Source organism: Pteropus alecto, unplaced genomic scaffold (assembly GCF_000325575.1).
Source record: "Pteropus alecto unplaced genomic scaffold, ASM32557v1 scaffold135, whole genome shotgun sequence".
Classification (NCBI taxonomy): Eukaryota; Metazoa; Chordata; class Mammalia; order Chiroptera; family Pteropodidae; genus Pteropus; species Pteropus alecto.
The window spans coordinates 5,339,034-5,361,791 of record NW_006438076.1 but is presented as its reverse complement, the minus strand read 5'-3'; the positions used below and the strand labels follow the sequence as shown (position 1 = coordinate 5,361,791).

Below are 22,758 nucleotides of genomic sequence, written 5' to 3'. Positions count from 1 at the left end.
CAGGTGACCCAACTGTGTCACCAGAAGACCCACCAACAGAGTCCACCTCTTGCGTAAGCAGAGGAGTGTGCCTCCAGCAAAGGACCAGGAGTGGTTTCCTTTCATATACAGTAGGTGTTGCTTAGGAAAGACAAAAACTCAGGGCCAGCTTCTTACTGTAACATTCTTCATTATGAATAAAATGAGTGTCAGCCAATGTGATTCTGCCAGTGGAGACTGCCTACCCACCAAGGGCTTCCACCTCTACTCGTGAAACCAAAGCTTCTTAAGTGGAGGGTCAGATAGGTCACAACAGTGTTCATGTCTTCTGAAACCATACTGGCAGTATTATTATTTTGGATCACAGGGCCCAGCCCCAGTCATCATAACAATCTTCAATGATCATTCTCTGAGGACACATGGGTGGATGCTGGGGCTATTTATCTCGAGGGGTGCATCCTCTCCTTTTCGGAATGTTGGGAGGAACCCTGTCCAGAGAAGCACCCCTCTGCATACAAGCAGGAGACCTGATACAGGGAAGACCCTGCTGAGCCTGACCATCCCCACCCAAGGGATTAGAAAGCCTCATTTCTCTCTACATTCTCCAGAAGCTCCCCGAGAGGAGCTTTTTTGTAATAGCAGGATGGGATGAGGGGCAAACAGGCCTTCCTCCAATTCCTGGTCAGTGGCCCAACCATCAATCCATGTTGGCATCTAATCAAACATTTAGAAGCAATCCAGGTTTTAGTCAGTCCCTGTTTTTATTTGAAATTCTTGATTTAGAATTATTTTCAAGGAAGAAAAGATTAAAATTGGATTAACATATCAAAAGATCTCACTTTATAGAAAGTGAAGACCTGAAACCAATAAAAAATAAAGACAGGCCAGCAGACCTTGGATTATTTAATACATTAAACTGGGAGTGGGGGGAAGGGAAGGAAAAAGAGAACTGAATCTTTAGCTTTTACTTATTCTAATATTCACATTTGTGCTTCACCATTAAGTTATTTTACCAAAGAAAAGATTAAGGAGCCAGTTATTTCCAAATGAAATCAAAATAAAAGTGGAAATGCATTCAGATCAGGTTTTCCTTCTGAGGAATGGTTCTCTTGAAAAAAATCAATATGCAAAAATAGAAACACCCATCTTCAAATACTTAAATTGCTTCCAGAGTAACAGAATAACCACTATTTATAGAGCACATATCTATTTAAACAACTTTTTCTAGGCCAAAGGCAATATCTAAGCTATAGACCCACGAAAAGAAAAGAAAATTGAAAAAAGGAAGAACACAAGTTAGAACAATTCAGTCCGCCCCCCCATTGGTTTTTATCAGGAACTGAGGCAATTTGCTTCCGCTAAGGGAGTGGGAGTGTCCCCAAGGACTGAAAGCCAGAAATGGCAAAAGGGCTGCCTAAAGGACCTCAGTGACAGCTTTCTCTTTACCCAAATCAAGTACACAACCATAAAGTCCTGCTGTTCCACTTCCAAGTCAAACTTAGTAATTCTTAGGTAACTAACTCTATACAAACCTAAAATGACAGAGCATCTGCAGTAGTCTCACCCCCATCAAGGCCAGTAACTAAAAGCCATGTGTTGCAATTGATCATTTTATTTTTCAATCAGCCAAAAGTTCCAACTTATGGCTTTCTTCCCTTTTTACGCAATGACTGTCCTTCTCCAGAGAAAGCGATGAATCTGCCTCCAGCTTCATCCTAGGTGTGAAGATAAAATACTATTTTCAGAAACTTCTTGGAGGTTTATAAAAAAGGCTTTATTCTGTTAATTTATGTACTATACATCCATTTCCTTACTTCTACATTATTCATAATAAGAAATGTGTTTGAAATATAAATACAAATCATAATTAATTGAAAACAACCAATCACAACCATGCAACCACCATAGCCTTTATCCTCAGGTTGAATGTATATCCTTTTGGAGAAGTATCACATTTTCAATATAAAAAGTATAAAAACACCCTCTCAAAAAAATCACCTATAACTCCACCACCCCAAAATAACATTTCCAATCACTTTTTGTATATGCTCATATAAACTATTTTCATACTTAATTCCCAAGTCTCAAGTCAATGAATTTCTCATCTAGTACATTCTAAAGGCTACATAGAATTCCATTACATGGGAGAGGTAGTCTTCTACCATCAGATGTTACTTCCAGGTTTGCAGTATTTTAAATTGCTATGGTGATCAACTTACTGTGTTTGTACACGGCTCTGATTTTTCCTAGAAGTTGAATTCATCAGTAAAAGGATGCACATATTTTTAAGGCTTTTAATATATGGTGACTCACCAGCTCTCAGAAACATTCCAAGAACTATTCTCTCACCAGGAGAAAGATGATTATTTTTTCTGAACCCTCAAAAACAGCAGGTATCTTTCATGTGCTTATGTTGCTAAGTCAGTCCAAGGTGTTATCTATACAAGAGGATTCTGAGCTCCCATACACACACTCCTATACTCGGCCCTCACCTGATATAGCTGCTATACCTCTGGTGGAGCCTGTACAGGTTTTACGTGGTGGTGACCATGTAAATGTGAGTCTCAGCTGAGCCATCCAGTCTTCCTTTCCTGCAGAGCCTTGTTTGTCCGCTGTCTGTGTCCGCCTTCTCTCTTCCACATATATTTAATCACAGCAGGTACTCCACATAAATCACACTGCCAACTATGTCTGCTTGAGGAAGGTGTCTCCTGGGGCTTTCAAGCTGCCCTTCCTGGACTGGCCATTCTCTTGGTGCTGCACATGGCCATGGGAACACCTGTTTCCTGGATCTAAGGCTTTATTTCTACCTTATTCTTTCATTTTAGTGGGGTACATCCTCCAGTAGCTTCCTGAGAAAAGGAGTATGAGGACTATGTTTTTATGACATCTCACATATCCAAAAGTACCTTGTTTCTACTCTCATGTTTCACTGACAGGGTGGTTGGTCTTAAGTTGCTCTCGGGCTGCCATAACAAAGTACCACAGACTGGTGGCTTAAACAAGGTATGTTTTCTCACTGTTCTGGAGGCTTTACATCTTAGACCAAGGTGTTGACAGGTTTAATTTCTCTTGAAGCCTTTTTCCTTGGCTTGTAGATGGCTGTCTTCTTGCTATGTCCTCACATGGTCTTTCCTCTGCATATCCAACTTCCTCTTCTTTTACCAGGGAACAAGTCAGAATGGATCAGAGACCCACCCTAATGGCCTCACTTTCACTTAAGTCACCTCTGTAAAGGCCTTATCTCCAAATACAGTCACATTCTGAGGTACCGGAAGTTAGGGCTTCAACACAGGAATTGGAGGGCAGGGAGAGAGGAGATGAGGGCACAGTTCATCCCTTAAGAGTTGGGTATAGAATTTTTTAAAGAGTTTCCTCTCAGAATTTTGAAGACCTGGCTCCACTATCTCTTAGCTTCCTGTGCCATTCTTGATCTGTGGTAGAACCTCTTTCCTCCTTCTAGAGGCTTTAGGATATTTTCTTTGCCTCAATGTGGGGCTATTTTCGTTCACTATGCTGGACGCTCAGTGGGCCTTCCAACCTGCAAATTCGTGTTTGATTTGGAGCAATCATTTCCCTGATAGTTGCTGCCTCTCTGGTTTCTCTAAGCTCTTTTCAGAACTCTGATAATTTGGATGCTGGCACTGGAAACTTTCTGACCATGATCTTCACTCTGGGGTAAGCTGGCTGGGACCTTCCCTGGGCTCATCAGAACATCCAGAGAAAGTTCCTCCAATTGCAACAAGCAAGTTTAGCTGCCAGTGTCTAAGAGCCAAGCAGGGGAAGGACACCAGGGTGTTGACATTCAGGATGCCAACTGTCACTCGTTCCATCTTGCAGTTTGGTCTTGCTATCCACTGTGCTGATGACCCCAAACGCAGAACCGTCCATGATGCCTTTTCCTGGGGTGAGGGAGGCACAGCCCCAGTGGGGTGAGGGGAAGGTGGTGCTGCAGTTCTAACTGCTTTGTGACACATACTCTCTTTAGTCCATTTCCAGAGGTGCCCTTTGAGAGTTCAACCACCTAAACTAAGCTGCCTCTGGGCTTCCTCATGGCTCAGTCAGGATGCAGCTTTTCCTGGTCTATTAGGTTAGTTACCACTTCTCCTCCTGCTCCGGGGCTGCCGAAGTTTTGTTGCAGTTGCCGCCTTTCCTCTTCACCATCTTTATTACCTTATCACCTTGTACTTCAGCTTTCGTGGGGTTTCAGGGTAAAGTAGAGCTAAGTATGTGCCTTCAATCCCATCTTCAGTCATACATTTCTTCTTAAATATTCATGGATAAAACAGCTCCAGCTGTGCCTGCCAGCCTCACCTTCCCTTTCCTATATCTCCAACAGTAGGGTCATAAGTCAGCCCAGGGGGAGCCCCTGCTGGGGCCTCTAGGCCTGGGTCAGCAAGACCAGCCTGCAGCTGGCAAGGGCCTGGAAAGGGGACCTCAGGGCGGACTCAAAGAGTGAGGTCTGATTAAGGACCACATTTGTTCCTCAGAGCCTAGAAGGTCCCCAACACTGTGTTTAGAACATTAAGGCTAAGAGGAGCTGTGAGGCCGAGGTGTGCAGACAGCATAATGGTATCTATTCCTAACCACCTAAAAGCTACAGAGGAGGCGTTCAGTTGTCAGAAGAGGCCTGTGAAGGCCCCACAGCCAGAAACTGGCCAGTAACTGGTCCCATCTGGCAGCCCACCCAGAACGGGCTCAGGGCATATCTGTCCTCTGCTACCCCTAAATCCCCAAGAGACCGAATCTGTGAAAAAAGGAACTAAGAAAGTGGTGGGTCTACAGTGTTGGTGTTCTAGAAATATACAGCACACACAGCCACAGCTGCTGGCTGGGATGAGCAATCTGCAGCAGGGCATGCTGAGTTTTCAGAACCAGTTTCTAGCACCTAGACGGGCTCAGGGCATATCTGTCCTCTGCTACCCCTAAATCCCCAAGAGACCGAATCTGTGAAAAAAGGAACTAAGAAAGTGGTGGGTCTACAGTGTTGGTGTTCTAGAAATATACAGCACACACAGCCACAGCTGCTGGCTGGGATGAGCAATCTGCAGCAGGGCGTGCTGGGTTTTCAGAACCAGTTTCTAGCACCTAGAAGTGCCCAGGAGGTAGAACCTCTTTGTCAACACCTCCTACCCTTCCCTTCCCTTCCTGTCACATGAGAACTCCAGGGCCAAGGGAAGCCGCTCTCCTTAGGTCTCAGTGGATGCCATTTCTGGAGTGTGGTGGCACTGAGGTGGCCATGCAGCTGTCAGGGGCTCTGCCCATGGGCCCTTGGTACTCTGACCTTCACAGACCTTCATGCTCACAGCAGCCACCTTACGGGACTGTCCTGGGAATTAAATAATTAAGTATAAAGCACTCAGCACGGGGCCTGACACCTGGTAAGGGCTCTGTGAGCTGGTATTGTGCTGATCACCACCACATGATGCCAGAGCTGCAGCCTGCACATACCCCTTCAACAGCCTGCACAGAGCTTCAATAAGACAATCAGGCCACTAGGGGGAGGAGGACCCCAGGAATGCAGAAAAATATGACAGAAACACCCTGATTCAGAATAGAAAGAATTCCCTCAGTCACACGAGAAAATAAAATTTCTAATTATACATGAAATATACCTACCTCTTCAACCTTTTTGACCAGTGGACGTGAATTTCTGATGAAAGTGATCTTACCAAGTTTAAATTCATAATTGGGAATTCCTCTGTAAAGACAGAAGAGGAGAAATGCTGGTTCCAGGAGAAAATGACTAAAATTCACTTTTGACAATCAAGAGAAAGGCAAGCCAAAGAGATGATAAGTATCTACTTGGTGACTCTCATTCTGAGGTATGCAGCTACAGCCCACCCTGGCCTTGGGCCAGCCCTTTGGTGCTCCCCAGCATCCCTCCAGGAGGGAACCAGGCAACTAGGACAGGGGCCTGCAGACTCGAGGCCTGGCCTGCGATGAAGGGTCACTTGGAGGCTTGGGAGGCCCTCACCATCTCTATTGTCCAGCCTCACAGATTACCCTGGAAGGGCTACACTTGCACTAAATCTATTTCACCCCTTCAGAGTGGGTAGATGCCCCATTTTCAGCATTCTTCTTCCACTCTAACACTTAGACAGGTGGCATATCTTATCTCTGCCACCACTGTGACAGCCACCACAGCAGTGAATTTGCTCTGAGTTCCTGGACCAAACAGTGATCAGCTCCTGCATCCTGTTTGAGGGAAGTTGAGACACTGTGACTTGATGAAGTCACAAAACAGGAAAATAGATTACTAGATAGTAACTAGAAAGATTTTAAATAGAAGCTAGCTCTGATCAGGTGCTACTCAGGGTCACGTAGAAGCTAGACTGCAGTAGTCCTGGATGTGTGGAAGACACTAAAAACATTTCTGCTGGGAAACATCGACCCCCTCATCGCACTCCAGTCCCCCAAGGAGAGCAGGCAGTGGGAGTATTCATCCATCTCACAAGCTTCCTTGATCCAGGTGTTGCCTCCAGAGCTGGAGTGAGCCTGCCTACCCACCACAGACCCTCTTTGGACAATGATAAAGCATCAGGCTGGAGGAGAGCCACTTCAGACCCACCTTTTAATGTCTCCAGGCTTGATTGGGGAGGGACTTGGCTCTACACCTTTCTTCTTCCCATCCAGTCTATTCCCAGAGCCGGAGAAGGCCTAGATAGGCAAAAAAGAGAGTGTATGTGCACTGAGTCTCAAGAGCCAAAGTGAGCACATGCATGCCCTTTGCTAACTGCTGCACAGATATGTGCTGGGGAGTGTGACCCAGTCCTCCCAGCTGCTGAAGTGTAGGCAGCCAAGATCTTTCCGCCCAGCCCTTCAGGGCTGCTGTGAGCTGAAGGGAGCCTCCTAGCCCAAGGGCAGCCAGTAGTAGCTAATGACAGGTTGAAAGGTCTACCCCTGGCCTATGCGGGGCCACCCAGTTTGGGGCCCTGTGTGTGGGCTAAGGCCTCTGTCACTACTGCCCCACAGCTTAGCTTTCCAGTCCTGCCACCTTCACTGTTGCCCAGCATCCCAGTGCCCTCATACTAGTCATCTACACCTTTTTACCAGGAAGCCTGGCTGGCAGCAGTGCTGAAGGGTCATGTTGCAACTTACCTTCAAACAGTGCAGGCCAAAAAAAAGGAGGGACATGTTCTCAGAGATAAAGCAAACGTGATCACATTTGGTGACTTGTGAAGAGTATTTGTGTGTCCATTGTACTATTTTAACTTTTTGGTAGATTAGAATTTTAAAAAGAAAAAAAAAGTTGTGGCTGTCTTACAGAGTTGTTAGGATTCAAGGAAAAGGTGGATATTAAGTGCTCTGGAACTAACAAAGTGGCAGATAAGTGTGTGCACAGATTCTCAGAGGCCCAATGCTGAGGTCCATGGAGTGTTACAGAGTGGCTGGAAGGAGCAGATGGCATGGCAGGAGCACAGAAGTAAAACACATGGCCTGGTACTCACACGGAAGCCCAGCTCTCCAGCGTAGCCACTGTGGTCAGTTTCACCTTCCTGACAGGAACAAAAAAACAGGAGATGAGCTTTTCAGCAGGGACACCGCAACTTTTACCTTGGGCCCCTCATTTCTATGGCTATCCCTGCACCCAAATGGCTGGGACACACCGACTACCAGGAGCAGGGCTAGAAGAAAAGCAGGGAATGTAGCTGCATCAGTATCAGCAGAGAGGCCAAACACGGGCAAGTTGTCAGGACAGACCCAGGACACACTTCCAAAGACTGTTACCACAGAGGGCATCTGGTGGATCAGATGAGGGACGCTGGGGAAACAACTTACGGTTGACTCCTCATGCTGGACTTGTCTTTCAGGTTCTTTGTAGCCCAGTGGAGCATCAAAGTCCACCTGTGTTCCCAACATAAAAAGTAAAATTGTGAGACACAGCAGTACTTAGGCTTCCTTAGCTTTTGTTTTTGAGATGACCATAGAGTCCTATCCAGCTGTAAGAAGTAACACAGAAAGATGCCCTGTACACTTTGCCCAGTTTTCCCAATGGTAACATTTAACGAAATTATTGTATAGTATCACCATCAAGACATTGACATTTTTACTGTTCAGAATTCCTCAGTTTACACAAACTCATTTGTGTGTGTTTAAGTTCTCAAAACTCTATCACCAGTGTAGGTCTGTGCATCCATGCCCAATCGAGATACCAAACGGCTCCAACACAAGATTCCTCACATTGTCCTTCTATATCCACACTCACCTCTCTGCCAGTGACTTGCTCCACCACCCACAGCCCCTGGCAACCACTATTCTGTCCCCTTCTAAAGTTTTGTCATTTCAAGAATGTTATAAAAGTGGAACCCGATGGTGTTTAACCTTTGGGAGTTGGCCCTTTTCGTCAGCATCATCCCTGGAAAGCCACCAGGCTATGTGTATCCCAATAGTTCCCTCCTACCCAGGAGTTGAAAAAACTTCCTTAGCTTTTTTCTTTTTTTTTAATTGAGGCTTCTTAGCTTTTAAGAAGTTTCTCTCCTTGGCAGGTCTGAGATGCTGATGGATTTAACCATCTCAGAACTGGCAGCAACTCTGCCACCCCCACTGGCCCAGAGATGGATCACAAGGTCAGTGGCCTCCTCATGATGTTCTGGCAGCATTTTCCTCCTCGCTCCCTCACACAGTCCCAGGGGCTGTGTGAAGTGACATCCTCCTGAGGCAATGGCCTACAGGGGCTACCAAATGGCTATCTTCCCCAGGCCCAAATGTACTGTAAGCAGCAAAGTCACTCACGTTCATGTCGCACTCGATGATGGACACAGCCTTGTCGGGCTTGGTTTCCATCACCCGCAGTTCATAGATCTGTGGGAAGAACACAGATCAGTTGGATGGTTTTATAGCACCACTGCAGGCTATCACTGTTATGTTACTACAGCTCCCTACCCTGCTCCTGCAGACACATCATTCACCTCCATGACACCCTCCACAGCCAAACGTCTTGCTGACAATGAGGCTATGGGGATGAACTGCCTTGACACCTGCCTATCTCTCAACAGAGGCTGTTCCCCAAAAGTGGTTCAAATCAGACAAGGCAGTTGTGGATCAAACTGCAAAAGACGCACATAGCCTTTACCCCAGAAACTATACTTCTAGGAGTTTATTCTAAGTATACTCACTCCAGCATTGCTAATAATAGTATATACCCCAAATGCCTTTCAATAAATTAGTTAAATGAATATCTATTCACATATAAATTATAGTCACTGTGGAATACAGTGTAGGCAATAGAAAAAGTTAAAAAACCAGTTTTGTTACTATATGTCTAGGATGACCTCATGTATGTAAAAACATATATTAACAATGCCCAGAGGATAGGAACTAAAAGTGACTCAGTCTACCTTTTACGACATCACTTTGGATTCTTTGTCTATTCACATATAAATTATAGTCACTGTGGAATACGATGTAGGCAATAGAAAAAGAAGTTAAAAAACCAGTTATGTTGCTGTATGTCTAGGATGACCTCATGTATGTAAAAACATGTATTAACAATGCCCATAGGATAGGAACTAAAAGTGAGTCAATCTACTTTTTACAACATCACTTTGGATTCTTTCTTTTTACCTAGAATATGTCTTGTTTTTATCATGAACAGTCCAGATAGTCCCACCATTTAAAAAACTTAAACATTAGGAGGAAGGTCACCAAAGTAAAGTGAGAAGGCTCAATGTGCCGTCTATATTTTAAAGTTTCTCCATTATCTAATAGAAGATAAATAAAAATGAATATATATGTCACTGTGTGGATGTGCCATAATTTCTCCAATCAACATCTGAGCTGTCTCTAATGGTTTTACTATCACTAACAACGCTGCCATGAACATTCAGCTATGTGTCTCTGGGGGCATGTGTTCACATTCCTCTACAGTAGTGTTTTCAAACTGCAGGTCACAGCTAATTAGTGTGTCATAAAACCAGTGTGCTGCAACCAGAACTAGAAAAGAAAAACACCGAAAGACAGCACAACAGAAATACTAGAATATGTTGCATGTAGTTAGGATAAACACTTTTGTGACTTATTTTTAGCTTTATGTATTGTAATGCTATATCTAAAACAGTAATTTTAAACTGTTTTGAAACATGAATGCAGAGTTTTCAGTTATTTTTATTGACTTAACTTTACTGAATTACAGAGAATACTTTAATTCTAAATAACTCTCTAGAATTATTCTTTTCCAGTATTTCAGATGACATCTTTTAAGCCTCATATATTAAATAAAACTGCTTTATATGGAAATATTTATCATAATTTACTTCATATTTGCCTGTTTACTTGTTTTCCATTCCTTCTGGTACTCTAATCTTTCCTTCTAGGATAATGTTTTACTCCTAAAGTACATGCTTTTAAAGTTCTACTAGCAAATAAACTCTCAGATTTTGTTTATTTGAAAATATTTTTATTTTGTCCTCATTATTCAAAGGTTTGATGACAGTTACTTTTTATCATCCTCTAAAGACATTCTGCTATTTTGGGCTATAATAGTTGCTATTCAAAGGCCTTCAATTAGCTATTCTTCTGAAAGTGTTGTATTTTCTCTCTGCTCACCTATTTATACCTGGTATTTGGTATCTGTAATCTACCCTATTTGAGACACGTTAAATATTCCCTGTAACTATGGGTTGATGGCCATTTGTAAAACAATTTCACCTATTATCTCTTCACATTATCGCCCCTCCTCCATTCTCTCCTGCTGGAATTTTCATGGAGCACATCTGACTTTCTTAGTATCTCCAATACCTCAATCTCTAATATGTTCCATCACCTTGTTTAAGTGCAGAATTCTAAGTCATTTCTCCAGATTTAGCTTTCATTTCATTAATTTTTTGTTAGAGGTTGTTCAATTCTGTTTTTCAAACTTCCCTGGCTTTTATTTTTATAGTCTTTTGTTGCTTGCTAAATTTTATGGTTCCATTTTACAACTTCTTTGAACATTTTATACTTACTTATTTTATATTTGTACATGAAAGTCCCAATATGGAGTTCCTAAAGGGTCTAAATTTGATTTTGTTCTCTCTGCTTTGCATGTCTGGTGGTTGTATTATGAGTTCTTGTTTGCTTGTTCAATCTATACAATCCCAAAGGCTTAACTAAACTGGGGGTACTTTTCCCAGATAGAATTTGGGTTCTTTCTCCTGAGATGAGGGCAACAGGGTATATTCTGGCCTCTTTAAGAGTTCCAGTTTAATGTCAAAGTCTTCGATTTAGATCTCTATAGCACTGATACGGCCATTTGCCCTCAAAACAACCCTGCTAAGAAAGTCTTGAAAAATTTTCTATATTTCCTGTGAGCCCACCCATGCATTAATAATCTAGGTTGTATCTTGATTTAATTGGATTTTATCAGAAGGGCCCTGTAGAGTATCTAGTCTTTCCATACTTAAAATAAGAGAAGTCCAAACATGTGTTTCAATTCTATGTACTGTATGTAACTCACCTTCCCTTTCTGTGCAAAAATATCAATTTGAGTTATATTTAGCATCACTACCTTAATATTAAGAACAAAAACATTCTGCCTACCTATAGTTAATTATGAAAGCTTAAAGTATTCAGTTAAGGTAAACAATACCTAAAATGTTCTCTACAAATCTAAAGGCAACAAGATGATTTCTTAGTTTTATAGAAAAATATGACTCAAACTCCAAAATATGGAAAAGTAAGAATTCTCAATATCGGATGCCTCAAAAAAAAAGGAAATTACTGGAGAACATACTGGATCCTTACACTGACACTGAGGGAATCACCGTCCTCTTGATCCTGGAGGAAGGGTATTGGCTGAACCACAGGCTCCTATTCATGGCTATGAGGGGCCCCTGAGGGGATGGAAGAGTGTGTGAAGGAGCTAAGAGCTGGCCTCAGGAAAAGCCAAGCCAGGGCTATGGTCACTCCTGGGCAATAGGTGGTCAACCCTGTGAGGGTCTGTGAGGATCAATCACAGTTACCATCACAGTGGACGAGGGGCACCCACATCTCTGCGCTCCATGACTGTGTTAGGATGGCCTATCAAAAGGATTGGCAACTATTACATCTTCCCTCAGACATGTTGCCATGATAATGAGGAAGTGGATGCTGTCTTGAATTTTGTGGGAACTCATTTGTCAATATACATGAAATGAATGAGAAATAAAGGACAAGATATGGTATTTCACTTTATAGTTAAATTGTCTACACCCGGACACCTAAGAAGCATGGAATCATGAATGATTCCATGTTCAGACCTGAAAGACATGTGTCAAGACAACCAAGCCAAAAGGAATACGGAAAAACCAAAATTAAAGAAAACAGGAGGAAGATGATGTGGGTTCCCATAAGGAGAGGTGACCTCAGGCAGCATTATCACTAGGAGCCAGGATCTGCTTCTAGGTGCTCCAGAGCACTGGAAGTGCACCGCAGGGCCAGCTCTAGAAGGGCCTATCTGCTTCCAAGGAAGGGAATCTCAAGGACGAGGACCCAGATTGGTTCGTTTCTGTGTCCCCATAGCCCAGCAAAGGGCTTAGCTAAGATTATAGGTGCAATGCAGACCTTTCTAACTAAGACACAATCAGCAGGCTCACCAGCATGGTACACAGACGTGTGATTTATAAATACAACAATAAACTCGTTTACCTGTAAGTTATGAGTTATCAAAACACAGAGTTACTAAATGATTGGTACAGGGCTCTAAAAAGCAAACAGTAGGCAGCAATTAGTTGACAAAAGCCAGGCACACACTGCTTAAAAAGAAGTCTCATTCAAACACCAGAATGGCACTGCCTCGTAAGGTGTGACCTGCACCGAGCTGGGCTCCAAGCCCTGCTGGCCCCATGGCCGAGACACTCACCTTCTCATTGTAGTTGATGGCAATCACATCCCCGGTGGTCAGACAGGCAAAGTTTCTCAGTGCATTTTCTAATCTGCAGACACATGCTGTCAAGGCACAAACACAAATTGTGGCTCCAGAATCCTACACTGTGACATGGCACATCTCAGAGAAGATCTTAGAGTCTAACTGAGGGAGAAAAGAGCCAGGCTGTCCAAGTTCGCTTCTCTTGGTCACACAGCCTTCCAGGATAACAGCAGCTTTGTGAAAAGGTGGGATGCTGTTTTCATTCCTCATGTGAAATGGCACGCTACAGGGCTGCCCTCTCCTCGAATACTCCAGAGACCCCTGAGCTGTCAGACCCAACCCACTTGATCTGAGGGCAGAAATGGCACCCCATCGCTGCTCTGTGCGCCCCCCACATTCTCCACTCTATGCTAAGACAGCCTTTAATCCACACTGTCGGCCAGACTAAGGAGCATCAGATTGACTCTTAGCTGATGAAAAGTAATATCCTTTCTCTGTATACTAACAAGTTAACTAGATAGTTACATCCTCTGAAAGCAACCAATAAGTCTGTATCATAACACGTGTAAAGGTCCAAAGAAAAATCATGAAGGCACTAAGGTCAGAGGTAGGCCCCACTCCTGGGCACTGACAGCCAGACATGCACCTCCAAGCAGAGCTCTGAAGGACAAGGTAAACAGACCTTGCCACAAGACATTGTCCTGCCTGCAGGACAGGAAGCCTCCATCATGAACTGCTAGGAGCAGAGAGCCCAACACCCCTGCATGTCCAGGACTCAGCTGCAGGGGACTCAACACATTCATCCACACACAGTGAGTGGGGGGCTCGACATGGCTCACCGACATCCAGGACAGGGCCAGCAGCAGCGTGCTCCTGAGCTCCTTCCTGGAGAGAGTGTGCAGGTGAGGTACATGGAGGCAGCTTTTCTTTCACTCTCTTTTTCAAACAAGCATTTTTTAAAATAGGTGAAAGAGTGACCATTCCATAGCATAATCTCAACGAGCTAAACTGGGGCCTCCAAACTAGAGATCTCTGATAGTCCACACACAGCACACCCCCTCACCTAAACTGGTCACTCTTTAAATTATAAACACACATGTCTAGCTTATGTTCAGAGACAAACATAGAAAAAAAAAATCACTGGAATCTAAAACCTCTGTTTCTCTCTTGTTTAGAGAAAGAAAACATACTAAGTCAATGTTCCCCATTGGTTTGGAGTGAAAAGTATTTAAGCCTGGGTAAAAGGGAAAGGTGAGTGACAAGTTCATAGGCACCAGTGGCTCACAAAGGGTCGGGGCTGAAGCGCAGACCGGCTGGCCCTTCTACTAGAATACAATGGGCTTTGTGCTAGGTGTCACAGTCCACCTGAAGGAAGGGTTCCACTTTGGCCAGGAAGAAGTGTCCAGAGAGTATATCCAAAAGAAATCCTCAGAGTACCCAGTGCACTTGTCCAGGCCCAGGTCCAGGAGCCAGGGCAGATTTGCTGGCTGAACACCACTGTTCTCAAATCACCACTCCAATCACAACAAATGTATGCTCCCTGAAGTAGGCACATGTTAAACAAAGCTCTCCCTGTTTACCTGCAAGCATACCCCTCTTTTGTCTGGAAGAACCCTTCTCATTTCAAAAGGATACACTGCTTTGGGGTTGGTGATATCCAGGAAGTCAGGGCTCTGAGGCTGAAATTTGGAGTACGTGGCCACTTGAAGGTTGACACTCTCCACCTGAACGAGTCCCCCTTCTTCCAACAGCAAATTCTGCATCATCTAAAGGAAGAAGAAGGCTACATGAGGATCTTAGAAATCAAGTGGCCAGCAGGACTGCCACTGACCCACTGAGCAGGCCAAAGTCTGACATTCAGATGGCCTTTTCTTTGAGACCCTGGCCTGAAAGGCCCACAACTTATTCTAGGCTGACTTACCCTGAAGAAGCCTGGGAGCTCCAGGTGGTATGGAGCCTGACAATCAGCTAATAGAATGTGTGTGCTCACAGACACGCTGGTAGTCAACTCAGCAGCAGCAGCTGGGGAACCCAAGACAATCACCTACTCTTGCCAAGAGCTGGAAGACCAAGAGGTGGGCCGGCAGCTCCATACTACCTAAAGAGGCGTCCCAGGGGAGATGACACTTCTCAGCAAAAGGGATTCAATTAGTTTCTGGTCCAAAGTAGTCTGAGAACCTGGACAAGAGGCCACTCAAACTCTAAGTCTGCAGTTGGAGTGAGAGGTACAGTATCACCACCTTTTCTTTCATCTCCATAGAGGGACCATGTGGGGGGTGTCTCTGTGGAAAGCCTAAGTGCTCTAGAGAGGCTTCATTTCCATAGCAACAAAGTTGAGTGCTTTAAAGGGAAAGACTCAGTTACAGGCAAGTGTGTAAACAGACACCCATTACAAAAGAATTGAGGAAAAACTATGAAAAATGAGGGTAAAATGTATAACAATCTGAAATTCTATACTCGGATTTCAAAAATACTGCTTCATTATCTTTAAAAAGCCTGACCCAAGAGATCACAGGTAAATGGCAAGGCAGTGGTGTCTAGGCTACCAGTTGAGCAACCATCAAAGAAAAGGCTGCCCCCAGCACAGGATGCACTGTTCCGAATGCCCTCCCTCACTCTGACTTGGGGGCAGGACTTCCCCCAAGACAGGCCCACAGACTCTCCAGGGAACAGGATGGCCCCACTCACCCAGTGTGGGAGGTAGCAGATACCCTCATCAGCCACAAATTCCAGCACACCACAGTGCGTCATGCGGTCTGAATTCTTGTTGGTCAGTTTGAACAGCATGGGGTAGGTAATGTTGAGTCGGCCTAAAATCGAGAGAGGCTATGAGGCAGGGCTATGAGAACAGGGAGAGAAACCCTGTTCTCCAATGTGCTCCTCAGCACCCACCATGACTCCACAAAGCCTTGCCCCTCAGAGCAGGCACTCGGACCCATTGTGGTGATTAGTCCCTTAGTGTCTGCCTACCCACCAGAACCCCACACTCCCTGTGAGAGCACCGCGCTTGGCCCAGAACTCAGAAATGTTTGGTGATTCACATACACAGCACAACATACACTTGTGATTTTCTGAAATTCCTATTTTTAAGTGGCTTGTTTACTCATTTATTTTCAAATATTTAAGTGCCAACCATGTGCTGGACAAAATCCTCACCTTCAAAGATTTCTAGTTCGAAAGGTGAGAAAGAAAACACATGCAACTAGATGCCGTGATGCAGTAGGAGGGGCAGAGCAGGAAGAGGCAGGGCTCCTGGAGGACTTCCTCCAGGCAAGTCATGGTGGGGAGGCCAGGAAGAGAATTCCAGGCAGAGGAAGCAGCCTAAGCAAAGGCATGGAGGGAAGGGGAAACTAGCCAGTTCATGAATGGCTGGCAATTAGGTGAGACTGGGGCACAGAGACAGGGTATGGGAGCAGTCTGGAGGGGAAGCCGGGGCAGAAATTACACAGGGTGAGACCAGTCAACAGTGTGGGCTCTCAGCAGGGTCACGACACAGTACGTCCCCTCTGAGGTTAAGGCCACATAGAGGGGCCAGACAGGCAACCAGGACTGATGGCATGCTAACCCAGGAGTGCAGAGAGCACAGAAAGGAGAGGCTAGTGACATGAAGCAGATGAGGACAAACTGATGTAGTAATGGTGTTTGTCACATACCAGGCCCTCACTCAGTCTTCCCAAAACAGTGAAGTAAAGTACTGTCATTAACCTTTTTAGCTGTGGGAAACTAAGGCACACAGGTTCAGCAACATGCCTAGAATCACAAAGCACATAAGTGGCAACGCTAGGATTCAACCCAGGCTGCTGGCCCAGATCTGGGGTTTAACCACCGAAGCCCACTTTAGCCTACTGGTTTAGGCAAACAGAAGTTCCTTTCAGCAGCAGGAGGTATGGCAGACTCCATTCGGAATCTTTCTAAACATTTTGATGAAGCAGATTGAGTAATAAGCTTGGGCAAGAAACCACCAATAGGGGAGAAGAGCCTCTGGAAGTGGATATTCACCACAGAGGCAGTGGTGGGCATAGGTATTCTCGCATCATAAAGGTGACTTGAATGCTGGCAGTAGGTGGCCAAGGGCCCAAACACCAGCCTTCCAGCCCCAGGGAGCCTCCCAGCTATAGAGCTGTGGAAAGGAATTGAAGTCAGTCAGAGTGAATTGGATTAGGCTCCAGCCGGGGGTCTGAGATTCTTACGGTTAGAAGAAATCCATGTTCCCCAGTCTGTTGGTTTTCAAACTGCACTTTGTGATTTAGAGAAGTGCTTTGGGGCTCCCAAGCCCTCTGCACCCCCTCACCTCCTCCAGCCCGAGCAGCAATCTTTTATAAATTAGGACTCCTGTAAGATTTCATTTGGACAGTTTCTCCCACTTAAAAGGTTTGAACAACACTGGTCTAAACCCCACTGTCCCAATCTCTGACTCTCTTCTTAGACACTTATGTCAAGGGTCACTCTTACTGCTTAGCTCCTGGGGTCAGCTCAAATGGAAAGGCAGGCTCTCTGGGGGCCCTGACCCCCTCCACTGTGATGACAGGAACCTGCCTGAGGGAAGTGAACCCCATAGCTCTATCCCCCAAGTGGCTGAGCCGAGACGAGAATTAAAGGCCTCCATTGGTTGTGGCCACTGCTGCTGTTAGCATCAGTAAAGCCCTGCTGGCTAAAGGCCACCTTATGCCTTCTGACTGGTGTCACATGAGTTTGGGCTGTTTATAAAACACAAGGCACAACCTAGGAGGAGGTACTCCTGCCACACAGCAGCTCTGATGGACAGGTGCTATGTGTCCCAGTTTAAAGATGAGGTAACTGAAGTTCGGAGAAGCCCAGTCTAGCCTAGAACCAAGCCAGAGCAACACCAAAGCTGGCACCCCTTCTCCACTGTGCTGTTCCACATGTACTGAACACCAAGTGTGGACCCTCCTGCTAGTGGCCTCCACGTAGCCTGTCCCAGATGGGATGAATTCAGGAACATCACTGAAAAGGCAATGACTGTACCTGTGGTCAGGGTTTTCAGTGTCCAGGTAGAGGAAAGCCAAGGCATGAGGTCTCCAGTTGCTCTCATGGGATGAGGGGTTAGGAAAAGAGGAAAAGTGTGGCCGCTCTCACAACCCATGAGCCTTTCTCACTCCTGGTAAGAGGCAGGAGCCAGTGAGAGAAACCGCTTCTGGGGCAGAGGACTCAAGTTTATGACATGCTGCAGATACACTGGAGCAGAACAGACAAAAATGCGGGCCTGGGGTTGAGGAAAGAGGCTAGGGGAGGAGATGAGCGCCCCGCTGTACAGCACCCTCTTGGAAGCCAACCACTGTTCTGTAGGAGAAAAACTAGTGAACCTGACCAACAGCATGAGCTGCCCTGGCAGTGTGATAAGCACTGGTGCTCGGACCTTCCTTTAGTCCTCACGGGATCAGAGATGGGGGAGCGCGGGTGGTGTATGCAGAGGAGATCCTCTTCACAAAAGAGAGACCTGGAGCTGAATACTCACTGGCCCCCAACCTGGACAGCTGGCCACCAGGGGCTACCTTTTCACTGGGGCACCTGTGGCCCTAGCTCTCCCAGCCCAGCATGCACCCTCCAGGAACAATTCCCAACCAGATTGGCATCCACATTTATGTATTACCTCAGTTCTCGAGTCATGTAGAAAATACTTACTAAGTTGATCAAGGGCAGAGGGTGGCATAATAACTGTGGAAAGAACATTTAAGAAATATTAAAAAAATAAAAATTTAAAGGATAGAACAAAAACCAAAATGCAGTTTCTGTTATATATTTAAAAAGTATTAAATAATACTTGTGGGGTAGTCAGAATTTAATAATAATCTTTCATAAAGAACTTTACTTGCTGTAATTTATTTGGGGGAACTGAATGGCTACTAGCCATAAATCTAATCACAATTTGGACCCTTCTCCCCCTTAGCAAATCTGGGGCAAGCAATGGTTTCACTGTAAGTAGCTTCTGTTACACATGTAAAATATAGACTGTTAGGAGACTATAAACACTGCAGGCTGAGGGCAGAAAGGTTACTATTCAAAATAAAAACAAGCACATACTCTTCCCGCCTTTCTCCACATCTGACCTGTCATTAGGCCCTGCGAGCATGGACACGGAGAAGCAGCGGTACTGCGTGGAGAAGCGATTCTGGAAGACCCGGGGAATCGGGTGGTCAAACATGTTGAAAGAGAACTAGAAGAAAGAAAGAGATGCCAGAGTTAGAACAGAACAAAGGTACATTTCTTCTCATCAAAAGCCAAAACAGGTCAGGGTAGTTAATGCTGCTAAACTTCCTCAAAGAACAAAATGCACCAAAATACTGATGAACCAGAGCAGTAGGCCTGGCTTCCTGGTAGCATGATGAATCTCGAGTCTGTTTCTACCCTTTCTGCCATGCATGGTCTGTCCCTCTGATCTAGTTTCCACCATTTTTAGATGGTGAGATCTTACCGAAATAACCGAGCACATCAAGCCTGTTCTTAACCTCTTTCAGCTCTCCCCTACACACACACACCACCCCCACCCTCCACTGCAATCCCGGCCAGACCTCGCACACACCTCAGGGACTGGTTCCTGATGGCCCCACAATCTCCTACACCTGCCACCCCGCACCCTGGGCTGGTTCCTCTGCCTGGTACACTTTTCCTCTTATCATGAATTAAAAAACAGCTATTTATTGAGCACTCACCAAATGCCAGGACCTGAGCTAAGCAGTAGGGAAACAATACTCCAGTGATATCTATTCACTAACAAAGCAGGTACAAATTCTGCCCTGGCAGAGCTGACTTTCAAGACAAGGAAACAAGCAAAAGAAAATACCTACATGTGAGCAGGTGACAAGTGCTCTGAGGACAAGAGAGGTTAAGGGACACAGAGCTCCTGGGCATGCTTATTTTAAGTGGGTGGGCAAAGGGCTCTCTGCAGAGACCTGAATGCCAGGAGAGGGAGCCAAGTGAAAACACAGAACAGCATTCTAGGCAACTGGAAGAGCAGGCACCCAATATTTGCACCCCTTCACCTGGCTTCCATGACTATCCTTTCCTTTCTCCAGGAACCTTCCCTGCTCTGCTCAGGGTCAGGTCTGGTTCCCCTGCAATGAGCCCTCATGCTGTGCTACACTATGGCACTCCTGACTCCCATTAATTAGTAAAGCCAAGACATGGTGCCATCAAGAAGGTAAGATTCCAGCTCTTAAACTACACATTACAATGAGGCTTAGAAAACATGTTAGCAAAGCAATCTAGGGTCCTCTCAAAGTATTGCAATTATTTGATGTTTCAAATATAAAACATCAGAATATAAAATCACCCAACAGGGTGTATTCCAAAAGAACTGAAATTGGGTCTTGAGATATTTGTACACCCATGTTCACAGCAGTAATATTCACAATAGGCAAGAGGTGGAAACAATCTAAATGTCCACTGACGGATGAAAGGAAAATGTAGTATATACATATATTGTTCAGCCATAAAAAAGAAAGAAATTCTGACACATGCTATAACACGGATGAAAGCTACAGGACATTATGCTAAGTGAAATAAGCCAATCGCAAAAAGACAAATACTACTATATGATTCCACTTATATGAGGGCCCTATGTAGTCAAACACATAAAAGACAAATACTATATGATTCCACTTATATGAGGGCCCTATGAAGTCAAACACACAGACAAAAAAGTAAATAGAATGTTGGTTGCCAGGGACTAGGGAGAGGGAGAAATGGGGAGATATTTAATGAGTCTAGAGTTTCAATTTTGCAAGAGGAAAAGTTCTGGAGACCCATTACATAATAGTGAACATTTTTGTATACTTAAGAATGGTTCAGTAAATTTATGTTGTGCGTTTTTTTACTAGTTTTAAATAAAACCTCACGACGGACAAATATTTCTTGACTTGATTCCAAATATACATGAAGTAGGGGGAAACCCATCTACTGATGAGGTAGTTAATTAGCAAATCCAATATTAGCACACTGAATCAGCCATCTTCCTAAAATGCAAACACACCAGGCTCCTGCTTAAAATCTCAAACGGTTCTTCATTCTGTGTTCTAACACAGTAGTTTTCAAACCTTTGCCTCTCTTCTTTTAACCAGCAGAACGAACTCTTCACAAAATCATGGCCAGAAGCATAACAAATGAAACAGTGTTTCTGGATGAAAGAAGACAAAGGAGAGGAGTGAGAGCCTCCTCTAAGTGCCTCTCACTACACTACCCCATCTAAGCCATTTCTTATTTTTGCAATATGAAAGAAGAAAATGTGCAAAGTACTTAACACTCATACTAATCTGTCTTCAATTCAACCTTGAACCTTTCTGCCCCTCCACAATGCTCTTCACCCCAAATCCTACTTTCCTTTACAATCCCAATGCCTAGCATATCGCCTACCAAATATCGGGTATCCAGATCTGTTAGATAAACTTGAGAACAAATATGATTCAACACTGACACACAGATTAAAATCTAGTAATCATTCCTTGCTTTTACTAAAATAAGCAGGTGACATTGAGGCATTGATTACAGTGGTAATGAGACCGAGCTTTGCAGCCAGATTTGGCTTTAAAGTCCACTCCCCACTTTTGTGACCTAGAGTAAACTATCTCTTTAAACTTTTTTTTATGGTTAAAATGATAATAATCATCCTTGCTTCCAAGGGTATTGTAGGGATTAAATGTGATAAGGTGTAATGAGAGACTGTAGGTGTTAAAGAAAAACTGTGCAACAGGAAAAGCGCCAGCAAATATTAGCTACTATTGTTATCGTTACAGAATAGCTTAAATAGCCGAAGGTATGACCTCAATCACACCCAAGCACGTCTAGGAGATACTGAGCTCAAGGAAATGGGGCAAGAGCGGGGTGTTCCGCCCACAGGGGTGTCCCCCCATGCATTCTTCCTGGGAAGCCCCCCGATTCTTCTCCTCACCCCCAACAACCTTTCAATTAATTTGGTATCTATAAAAACCTGTTACGAGTCTACCACTTGCGAGACCCGTGGTGAACACAAACATGGAAGGAGCTCAAGTCCAACTAAGGGAAAATGCGAATCATGCCCCGAAATAGGAGATGAGCAGAGGCTGTTCGTAGTCAAGGGTCTGTGTCTTGACGGATGCACCCAAACGAGCAGACGGGGCTCAGGCCCGGGTGACTCGGCATCTCCGCAACCGTCATGTTCGCTCCGCCAGGTCCGGGCCTCGGCCCCCGGCCCCAGCCCCAGGTCCCAGCCCCTGCCCGGCCGCGCTCACCATGATGATGGCAACTCTGCCTCGCAGAAACCACTTCGTCCAGCAAATGTTACAACTGGAGCCCGCAGAGTTGCTCTCCTCACAGCCACCGCCGCCGCTGCCTCAGCTCGGATGCCCAGGAAGGCTCGCCGGAAGTGCCAGAATTTAGACTTAGGGGGAGGTGCCCAGGACCAGGCTCGGCTGCAAAAGAGAAAAAGCCAGGCAAAGGCGCCAGGGTCTAAAGTTTCCCCGGAATAAACAGTAACATGCCCTTTCGAACTTGTTGTTCGCTTTAGAATAACTTTTTAAATTATTTTAAATTATAATTTGATAGTAACCCCCCTCTGGACGAATTTAGTAGGACCCATTCTGCTTACTGACTACACTACCCAGAATGCACGTAGACTTTCTAACTTTGCTGCGACATCGAAGACTCGGGCGGAAGTAAGCTACACATGGGCCTTCGAACTAGACCGAGAACCTATTGAAATCGTAAACTGACGCCTTCGTTCAATGTATAAATATATTTAATTTAAGGTCAGATGGTTTCTTTTTCCTGTAATTCCAGTGGGGGGGCATAATAAGCTTCTCTGCCCAAAGTAAAGATGTCCACCGAGCGTGGAGTTTCTGGATAAATGGGAATCAGAGTTGAAGTTGGCAGACGTTTTGCCTATTGAAGACGCTTTTCTGAGACAGGCCAGAAATTTTCAGTCGTCAATAGCGGAGCGCTACTGACGCCGCAATATGCGC

The 22,758-nt window shown here is 44.9% G+C and overlaps 1 protein-coding gene across 3 annotated transcripts; it reads right to left on the bottom strand.

Moving 5' to 3' along the window:
- Positions 1–1,571: 1,571 nt before the first annotated feature.
- UFD1 (ubiquitin recognition factor in ER associated degradation 1) lies at positions 1,572–22,183 on the bottom strand. Of its 3 annotated transcripts, none has more exons than XM_006915242.3 (12): positions 22,034–22,183; positions 18,848–18,981; positions 18,449–18,481; positions 15,494–15,615; positions 14,441–14,571; positions 12,800–12,872; positions 8,716–8,784; positions 7,762–7,827; positions 7,431–7,478; positions 6,551–6,639; positions 5,599–5,680; positions 1,572–1,694 (listed from the first exon to the last, which is right to left on the bottom strand). In XM_006915242.3, coding segments are annotated over exons 1-12 (924 nt in total). In that variant the 5' UTR covers positions 22,036–22,183; the 3' UTR covers positions 1,572–1,619. The 3 variants fall into 3 exon arrangements, with proteins under 3 accessions (XP_006915304.1, XP_015447527.1, XP_015447528.1); XM_015592041.2 differs by having other exon boundaries at positions 18,848–18,980; positions 22,030–22,173; XM_015592042.2 differs by lacking the exons at positions 18,449–18,481; positions 18,848–18,981; positions 22,034–22,183 and adding an exon at positions 17,792–18,377.
- Between the last annotated feature and the right edge of the window lie 575 nt (positions 22,184–22,758).

What these genes read in the sequence shown, in the direction of transcription:
- UFD1 (XM_006915242.3), bottom strand. An exon ending in TGTGGAGAAAGGCGGGAAGA is followed by an intron (nt 18,482 to 18,847) that starts GTATGTGCTTGT and finishes TTCTTTCCACAG; the next exon opens with TTATTATGCCACCCTCTGCC. An exon ending in ATCACCAACCCCAAAGCAGT is followed by an intron (nt 12,873 to 14,440) that starts GTATCCTTTTGA and finishes ATGTGTCTGCAG; the next exon opens with ATTAGAAAATGCACTGAGAA.